This window comes from Ornithorhynchus anatinus, chromosome 2 (genome assembly GCF_004115215.2).
Source record: "Ornithorhynchus anatinus isolate Pmale09 chromosome 2, mOrnAna1.pri.v4, whole genome shotgun sequence".
NCBI classification, from domain to species: domain Eukaryota; kingdom Metazoa; phylum Chordata; class Mammalia; order Monotremata; family Ornithorhynchidae; genus Ornithorhynchus; species Ornithorhynchus anatinus.
In genome coordinates this window covers 138,909,057-138,919,203 of record NC_041729.1, presented here as the reverse complement: position 1 = coordinate 138,919,203, position 10,147 = coordinate 138,909,057, and the positions used below count along the sequence as shown (strand labels likewise).

Below are 10,147 nucleotides of genomic sequence, written 5' to 3'. Positions count from 1 at the left end.
TCCCATGGGGCTCCCAGTCTACATAGGGAGGGAATCAGGAATTGAAAATCCATTTTACAGCTAAGGACACACACATAGAGCTCTCCTTTCCTCTCCTCCCAATTCCTTCTGCCTTGCCCTGACTTCCTCCCTTTGTTCACCTCCCTTCACAGCCCAACAGCACCTATGTACATAGATGTAATTTATGCAGTCATTTATATTAATGTTTGTCTCCATCTCTAGACTGAGCTTGTTGGGCAGGAAATGGATCTGTTTATTGTTATATTGTAGTCCCCCTGGTGTTTAGTGTTTTGTACACAGTAAGAGCTCAGTACATGTGATTGAATGAATGAACAGAGAAATTAACTGCCTTCCCAAAGTCATGCAGCAAGCAAGTGTCAGAGCCAGATGAGAAAAAAAGATCCTCTGATTTCCAGGCTCAAGCCCTTGCCAAAAGACCACCTTGCTTCTCCAAAATCACCTGCGCCTGGTAACGAATTTCACATTCTCCCCAGCAGGTGCATCAAGAACTGTTTTGGGGTATCTTTATGGCATTTGTTAAGTGCTTAGTATGTGCCAGGCACTGTTCTAAGCACTGGAGTAGATAAATGGTAATTAGGTTGGACACAGTCCTTGTCCCACATGGGGCTCCCAGTCATAATCTCCATATTACAAATGAAGCAACTGGGGCACAGAGAAGTAAAGTGACTTACCCAAGTTCACACAGCAGACAAGTGGTGGAACCAGGACTAAAGCCTAGGTCCTTCTGATTCTCAGCCCCTTGCTCCATCCACTAGGCCATGCTGCTCCTTTTTAACAGTTTTTGAACTGTTACCGTGGCAATTTCACCCTTGTTTCTGGGGAGGGGGCAGGGTGAGTTTACAAGTGTATGTCAAGAAGAAGAGGAGACCATGCTGAAGAATAGGAATGGCTGGGACAGGTTTGAAACATTCTGGAGATCAGGCTTGCTTTTGTGGATTGCAATTCTGGGAATGTGATCATCTGACCACAGTGACTATGGTGATCTGGAGAGCTTAAGGCATTTCAGCTTGAAAAGTCTATTAAACGGGATTTAGCCAAGTCAGTTATTTTGTATATGTGAAGGGGCATTAGGGCTTCGATATTTACACGTGTGCTCCATATGAGCTCTGACTGGACCTTTGACAAGCTCTGCCTGGACTTCCAGGGGAAAACAGAGGTGCTTTATTCTCATGGCAGAAAATGAAGCAAAAGGTAAGTACACCCACACTTGGGCCCTATCTGGTTCCCATCACCCCATTCCTCAGGACATTCCCACTCTGGGTACTGGAGATTAAGAGAAAGGATGGGAACCTGAGACCCAGGAACCCTCCCACCTGTTCTCTTTCCACATCCCAATCATCTGTAATCACCTGCTCCCTTCCCTCTTCTAGCCATTTTCAAACTCTACACTGTGGACAGGGTGAATGAGGAATTGGTTTCCACTACATCCCGTAAATTTTAAAAAAGGGACACCTATTCAATGCACGAGGGCCAGATTTCAAAAGTAATGCCACCCGGGACCCTCTCCCTTGTGCAAGGGGCTCTGCTGGGCCAGAATCGCTCTGGGGACCAGTTGCTACTCTGGGGCTCCCTGCAGCCTTAAGGCCCAGCTCAACTGCACGGTGGCTCTTCCCTGTCCCTTCTCACTGTAAATACCCAGAGCACCACAACTTCAGCCCTGATGGAGCCTGAAGAATGAGCCAGAGTCCCACTGCAGCCCCTGTCAGAGAGGAAGCCCCGGCCCCTCTGCAGGTCACTGGTGAGTACCCCAGACTAGGCGTCCAGAGAAGAAGAATCAGACTCCTCCTCGGAGTATAGGAGTTAGCAAGGCCAACTCGGAGGGAGGTTCACAGTGAACCAAAAGGAACCAGACAAAGTTTACAGATCAATGCCTACGTACCTTTCCCAGGATTCCTCCACTGCCCCCAAGACTTGTATTTTTATGTTGAAAAGAGCCATGATTTTTCAGCAATAGATTCTCTGGGGGTAGAGGAGATTGCACCTCATCCTGCCTTCCTCTATCCCAGAGGAAGGGACAAGAGCACCTGTAGCATGAGGTCTCCACAAAACCCCAGGGAGACTGTGGCGGGTCTGGCAGCCCCTGTGACTGTGGGTGAGGCTTGGACTCTGAGCCATTGTTCTTGTCTGTCTGTCTCCCCCGATTAGACTGTAAGCCCGTCAAACGGCAGGGACTGTCTCTATCTGTTGCCGACTTGTTCATCCCAAGCGCTTAGTACAGTGCTCTGCACATAGTAAGCGCTCAATAAATACTATTGAATGAATGGAGCCTGAAATAGTGATCCTTCAGCCACAGAACCTTGCCAGTTATTGTGTTTGTTACATTCGTTTGGCTTTATGTTTTACCCTCTTTTGGTGTTTATAGTTTTATCACTCCTAATATGTTTGTCTCCCAGCTCCTCTCCCCCTTTTGTATTCTCAGATTGTTAACCTGCCCAAGGGACAAGGACGGACCTTCATTCCCACCTCTGTATACTTTGCCCGGACTCAGTACAATACTCTCCACACAGTAAGTATTTAGTAAATATTATCATTACAACTATTACTTGGGTAAAACGATTGGTTTTTTGGCCATTCGAAATTGCACCAAAGCTTTCCCTTCTCCTTTTTTCCAGATCACTTCTACTACCTTTGGGGTCAGCCACTAAACTCTCTTCAGCTATCTACCAGGCACTGAGAATATTTCCATGCACCATTTTGCTGGTAATGGAGCATAGCTTGATACTCTGCTGTTGCCTCTTGCTGATTTCGTCTTCTCCTCTTTAGTTTCCCACTCATTCCAAATGCCGGAAGACTTGTATTTTTCCAGTAGTGAAGCCTTCTAGGTTAAATCTCCCAGATGCACAAGACAAGTAGATTGTCAGAGAGACAATCAAACCATTTTTGGTTAGTTATTTTTTCCCAGAGATCTCAATGGGGACCCTCATTCAAAGGAATTAGAAGGTTTGGGTAATACAAAGACAGTTTCTTCAAAGACATGCTGTGATCAGCCCATGCATCCTAAAAGGATGTTTGTGTCCATCGGGGCCTCCAATGGCTCTAGTCCCCAGGTCACAGAGTTCATCCTAATGGGTTTCCCGGGCATTCACAGCTGGCAGCACTGGCTCTCCCTTCCATTGGCCCTTCTCTATCTCTCAGCCCTTTTGGCCAATGCCATGATCCTGCTCACTATATGGCAGGAAATGGTTCTGCACCAGCCTATGTTCTATTTCCTGGCTGTTCTGGCCCTGGTGGACATGGGTCTGAGCACCACCATCATGCCCAGGATCCTGGCCATGCTCTGGTTCAATGCCCGCACTATCAGCCTCCAAGAATGTTTCTTTCAGATTTATGCTATTCACACCTTTATGGGGCTGGAATCCGGCATCTTCTTATGCATGGCAATTGACAGGTATGTGGCCATCTGTCACCCCCTCCGCTACCCCTCTGTCATCACAGAAGGCTTTGTTCTCAAGGCCACCATGTTCATGGTTTTCAGGATTGGGCTCCTAGCCATTCCAGTTCCTATCCTGGCTGCAAGACGTAATTACTGCTCCAGAAATGAGATTGACCACTGTCTGTGCTCCAACCTGGCTGTCACCAGCCTGGCATGTGATGACAGGAAGGCCAACAGCATTTTCCAGTTGACCATAGCTTGGTTCTTGTTGGGCATTGATGTGGGTCTCATCATTGTCTCCTATGCCCTGATTCTGCGGGCGGTACTCAAGTTACACTCGGCCGAAGCCGCCTCCAAAGCCCTGAGCACCTGCAGCTCCCACATCATCCTCATCCTCTTCTTCTACACAGCAATTGTCGTCTTGCCCATTACCCACACTGCAAAGAGGATGGTGCCCTTCATCCCTGTCCTCCTCAATGTTCTGCACAGTGTCATCCCCCCAGCTCTCAACCCCATAGTGTACGCCCTGAGGACTAGGGAGATCAAACTCGGGATCCTGAATCTGATCGGGTTGGCTGGCAAGAGAAAGTGACCCTGGGTCCACCGTGGTGGCAAGAGACTTTCTTACTCAGTCACCCCATGTCAGTGCGAGGTCCAGGAGAGCACAAAAAGGAGCAAGATCCAGTTTCCAAGTCTGGTTCCCTGCTGCTCTTGAAGGGGAAGTCAGGTGGATAGCTTTGCAGTGCTGGCCCAGTTCCCAGCTAGCACCGGAACACGTTGGACAGACTTGCTGATAGTTGAAATCTAATCCTTTCTAAACCTAGCTTTTCATCCAAAACTTGCTTCCTCAAGCTGAGATTTAGTGCAGCAAACTCCATGAGGTCAGAGCTCTGGACACCTTCCTACCCCAGAAAATTAACTTCATTTTTACTCTCTTCAGGGATGAACTCTCAGTATGTTTTTCCATAACCAAGTTGTAGCTTTCTAAATAAGCTCTAGTTTCTCAGTTTTTCCCCTTCATAAGCATATGGAGACTGTTGTGCCCTAGAACGATTTAGTTCCTTTGTATGCTCCTTGAAAACTGGGAATGTGTTTACCAACTCTATTGTATTGCACTCTCCCAAGCACCTAGTACAGTGCTCTACAAATCCTATGCACTCAGCAAATATCACTGATTGATTGGCTGATTGGGAACTTTCAAGACAGTAGTACGATAGCAGCCCCATACTAGACTCTCTTTGTTTCTTAATAAATGTAAGCTGATGGTTATTATAATGTTCTGAATTTCAACATGTTTGTACATCAGGCTGTAGGTGGAAAGGAACACCTACCTTCCTCAAAGACTGCGCAGATTTGTCTTTGAGCATTGGATCATGCCAGATGAGGGAAGGAACTTCTATCTTCCCTAATGCCTAGGCAGATTTGTCTTTGAGCATTTGGATCCCTAAACCAATTTATGGCAGAGGCTGCCAGTGTCCAAGATTGAATGGTCAGCTGTAAGCAGATTGGATTACTGATCTCCCTCCTGTTTCTGAGGCTCCTTTGCCCAACCTACTCTGAACATTTGCTGAAAAGAACAGACACTACTTGGATTCAGAGTATTAATCTAACTTGTAGAAAAAAATGTCAATTTGGACATTATATCCCCTATTGTTTGATGGTCAGAGAGATCTCTGGACAGAGGTGCTCTCTGCCAGCCCAGTGATCAGGCCCCTGGTTCAGTCGGGAATCGGTCTTAACTCTAGAGGTCACCTGAGTAGGTTTCAGAGTGCAGCTAGTTAGTGAGCATGCACAAGAAACACTAGGAAAACTCTGGGTTTCAAGCTGGGAACCAGCTCTTTCCTTCTATTCATGAGAACAGTTGCTCTTAGCACAGATGATACAACCTGGGAAAATGTAAAAGAGTGACAGCAAACATGCACAGAAGAGCCAAAGATCATTACTTGTAACTTGCAGTGATTACTAAGAATATAGACTACAGGTATGTGTCTGCTAACTCTGTTATACTGTAAAATTTATTCTCCCAAGTGGTTAGTACAGTGCTCTGCACACAGTGAGTCCTCAATAAATATGATTGATTTTATAAAATTTATAATATAAATGATCCTCAATAAATATGACCTCAATAAATATGATTGATTAACTGATGCAGTGAAGGCACATGACAAGGATGGACAGATATCTCAGGTCTCTGGACAGGCCATGCTAATCTTGGATCTCACACCCTTAATTTTTGTTGTTTTAATGCTGCTTGTTAAGCACTTACAATGTGCCAGGCACTGTATTGAGCACTGGGGTAGATACAATCTAATCAGTTTGGACACAGTCCATGTTGCAGAAGGGGCTTAAGGTCTTCATCCCTATTTTATAGATTAGGTAACTGAGTCTCAAAGAAGTTAAGTGACTTTGCCCAAGGTCACAGCAAACTCCACATTATCCCCAAATGATAGGGATCCTGGGGTCTTGAATGACGAGTGCATCCCCAACAGCTGGCAAGCATGGACAGACAGTTTTGCCTAATGGATAGAACATGGGCCTGGGAGTCAGAAGGACATGGGTTCTACTTCTGGGTCTGCCATTTGTCTGCTATATGACCTTGGGCAAATCACTTAACTTCTCAGTGCCTCAGTTACCGCCTCTGTAAAATAGAGATTAAGACTCTGAGTCCCATTTGGACCATGGACTGTGTCCAACCTGATTACCTTGCGTCTATCCCAGCACTTAGAACAGTGCCCGAAACATAGTAAGAATTTAGCGATTTCCATGATAAAAATTAAAAAAAAGTCAAGGGTGGTGATGGTGGAAGATCGCACCGAGCCCTACATGTTGGGGGCTTATTGACAGTCCCCATGCTGGTTGTTGTGCTGAGGGTTTATCAGGAGCTTTGGAGTTGTTAAGGTCAGGTGGGCATAAATAGTTTTCAGCCTTCCATCTGTTTTTGGCTTTTATATTGCTCCCTGAGACTGGGAAACCTGGAGACATTTAACAGTTGCAGCACTATGGAGCCCCAGTGTTCAGGCATCTGATTTTGGCCCAGGTGTTGCTCCTTGATCCTGGGAAACTGGAAACCTTTAGCAGTTTCATTAATGTGGAGCTACAACATTCTTTTCAACCCTCACTATTCTGGAGTGACCATTTCATTTATTACTTCTACAGCATCTATATTTTAGTGAAAAGTGTTTCAAGTGTTGGGTTTTTTTCTTCTGATATTAGAAGGGTCTTTGTTAGTTTGGCTAGCCCAATCTCCAGAAATATCTCATTGGGTCCTACTGATCTGTGCTCAACACACCAGGGTTTGGCTTGTGCTTTGTAGAGACCGTAAATTCCCATAGGGAATCCTGTCCTCTAAATATGGTAGCTTAGGTTGTCTTTCAGCAGCCCACAACCATTCCTCTTCAACGTTGAATAGTCCTCCCTAGATCTTTCATCTAAACCTCATTAATAATAATAAGAATATGAAGAACTAGAAAAAGTAGTGTTTGTTAAGTATTTACTATGTGCCAAGCACTGTGCTAAAATTCAAGACAGTCAGGTGAGATACTACCCTTGTCCCCTCTCAGGGTCACACCTGGAGAGTTTCCAGTACTCTACCAGTCTCGGCTATAGGAGAGAAAGTCAGAGGTGTACCCATTCCATTCCTAGCTTGGGCAGGGGCTAGTGAGAGGAAGGCAATGTACTACAGGTCAAAACACCCCCATGCTGGGCTGCAGCGGCATGGGAGAGAGTCGAGGGCAGAGATTCAAGCTGACTGCACAGAAGGAGGTAATGGTAAACCACTTCCCTATTTTTACCAAGAAAACTCTATGGATAAACTATCAGAACAATTGCAGATGGAGAGAGGGGCGTTCCGGGAGATGTGTCCGTGGTGTCACTATGGGTCGGAAATGACTTGACAGCATAAGACAAGACAAGACGGCCCTTGTCCCACATTGGCCTCCCAGCCTACGTAGCCATTTTACAGAAGAGGAACTTGAAAAAGAGAAATTGACTGATTTTCCAAAATCATGAAGCAGGCAAGTGTCAGAGCAGGGATAAGAACCCAAATTGTCTGACTCCCAAGTTTGTGCCCTTTCCAAAAGGCCATCTTATTTCTCAAGAACTAACCTGCACCTAGCGAAAAATTCCATGTTATTCCCACTGACTGGATCAATAACTGTTTCCTTTTTGTCAGTCTGTCATATTAATTGAATAATGTTGATATTTGTTGGTATTTGTTAAGTGCTTACTATGTGCAGAGCACTGTTCTAAGCGCTGGGGTAGACACAGGGGAATCAGGTTGTCCCACGTGGGGCTCACAGTCTTCATCCCCATTTTACAGATGAGGTAACTGAGGCCCAGAGAAGTTAAGTGACTTGTCCACAGTCACACAGCTGACAAGTGGCAGAGCTGGGATTCGAACTCATGACCTCTGACTCCAAAGCCCAGGCTCTTTCCACTGAGCCACGCTGCTCCTCCCAATTCAGTGCTTCCTTGGTGCAGAGCACTGTACTAAGTGCTTGGTTGGGTACAGTATAACAATAAACACATTCCCTGCCCCCAGACAGCTTACAGTCTAGAGGGCGTTTAAGGTTTTTGATCTACAAACACAGCAATTTCATTCTTATTTCTGGGGAGGGGGTGAGGTGAGTTTATAAGTATGTGTCACGAAGAAGAGGAGACCAAGCCAAAGAATAAGAATGTCAGGGATGCATTTGAAACGTTCTGGAGACCTGCCGTCTTTTGTGGATAGTTTTTCTGGGAATGTGACAATTTGACCACAGCATCTATGGTGATCTTGGGAGCTTAATGCATCTCAGCCCACAGAGTCTACTGAACAGAATTTAGCCAAGTCACAGTTCTTTTGTATCTGTGATGGGAGGCTTTGGTATTTACATGTGTGCCTTACATGAGCTCTGACTGGGCCTCTGACAAGCTTTGCCTGGACCTCCATGGGGAGATGGAGGTACTTTTTTCTCAGGGCAGAAGGGGGAAACAACAGAAAAGTATATCCATAGATGGACCCTTCCTGGTTCCTAACACCCCACTCCTCAGGTCATTCCCACTCTGGGCACTGGAGATTTAGGGAGAAGATGGGAGCCTGAGACCGAGGAAACTTCCCTCCTCTTCTCTTCCCAGACCCCAATCACCTGTCACCCCTGCACCCCCTTCCTAGCCATTTGACCTGTACAGTTTGGACAGGGTAAATGTGGAATTGGTATTCCCCACATCCCATGCACTAGGAAAAAGCAACACATCTTTTAAAGCTTGTGGGCCAGACTTCAAAAGTGATGTCACCAGGAACCCTTTCCCTTGTGCGAGTGTCTCTGCTGGGCCAGAATCACTCTGGATACCAGGTGCTACTCTGGGGCTCCCAGCAGACCCAAAGCCCAGCACGTCTTCCTTTTGCAATTGCAAAGTGGCTCTTCCCTGTCCCTTCTCACCATAAATACCCAGGGCATTCATTCATTCATATTTATTGAGCACTTACTGTGTGCAAGCAAAGTACTAAGTGAAAGAGCCTGAAGAATGAGCCAGAGTCCCACTACAACCCCTGTCGGAGAGGGGAAGCCCAACCCACTTTGCAGACTGGTGAGTACCCCAGCCCAAGCAGGTTCAATTTGGAGAGGAGTGGTCCTGAGAAGAATCAGGCCCCTTTGCAGAGTTCAGGAGTCAACAGGGTCAACTCGGAGGGAGGGTCGCAGTGAACCAAACTGATTCAGATCTGTGGAGATAGCCGGTCAATGCCCATTTGTTTTTCCTAGGATTCCTCCACTGCCCCCAAGACCTGTACTCTTATGTGTAAAAGAGCTATGATTTTTAGCATTAGATCTACTGGGGGAGAGGAGATTCATCTTGCTTTCCCCTGCCCTAGAGGGAAAGCAAACAGCACCTGCAGCCTGAAATCTCCACCAAACCGCCGGAAGACTGGGGCTGGTCAGGCAGCACCGTGGCTATAAGTGAGCCTTCAGATCTAAGCTACATGGAACCTGAATTACTGATCCTCTAGCCACTGCGCCCTGGTGTTTGTTGTTTCTTCTTTGTTTATCATTATTATATTTTACGCTACATTGGTGTTTTATTGTTTCTTCACTCCTTGTGTGTGTTTCCAGGCCCCGTCCATCACGTCTATTCTCAGATTGTGAACCCCTGTAGGAGCAGAAACTATATCTCATTCCCACCTCTGTATACTTTCCCAGCACTTAGTACGGTGATCTACAAACATGAAATCCTGAATAAATGCTTAATAAGTTATTACTCTTACTCCATGGGTATGATTTGTTTTTTGTCTATGTGAAACTGCACCCCCAAATTTTCTTTCTATTGTTTCCAGATCATTTCTACTACCTTTGGGGTCAGCTGAGAAGGAACCCACACGCCCATTTCTGGACTAGCTAAACTCTGATCAGCTATTTGTTGGGTAGATGAAATATTTCTCTCTGTCATTTCGATGGCAATAGGGCCTGGTCCTCTACTTCTCTGTTGCCTTTTACTTATTTCTTTTTCTGTTTAGCTTCCTGCTCACTCCGAGGCTGGAAATACCTGAATTTCCCCAGCAGTATGCCTTTCTAGGAGCATGGAACTGTGATTCAAAATCTCTAAGATCCACAAGGCAATCAGAGAGTCACAGAGGCTCAGAGTTACAGAGTTACAGAGGACGGTAACTGTTTTGGAGAGCTGAACAGGAACTCTAGTGAAAGGGCATTAGAAGAGGTGGGTAATACGAAGGCAGTTACTTCAGGGACTTCCCGCCACCAGCCTGTGCATCCCAAAAGG

The 10,147-nt window shown here is 46.0% G+C and overlaps 1 protein-coding gene across 1 annotated transcript; it reads left to right on the top strand.

Annotated features, from left to right (window-relative positions):
- Window positions 1–3,011: 3,011 nt before the first annotated feature.
- Window positions 3,012–3,986, top strand: LOC114805625 (olfactory receptor 688-like). The gene has a single exon (XM_029046900.1). The coding sequence runs from the start codon at window positions 3,012–3,014 to the stop codon at window positions 3,984–3,986; it is 975 nt and encodes a 324-aa protein (XP_028902733.1).
- Window positions 3,987–10,147: the final 6,161 nt, after the last annotated feature.

Coding starts and splice junctions, on each gene's coding strand:
- LOC114805625 (XM_029046900.1), top strand. CDS start 3,012: ATGCATCCTAAAAGGATGTTTGTGTCCATCGGGGCCTCCAATGGCTCT.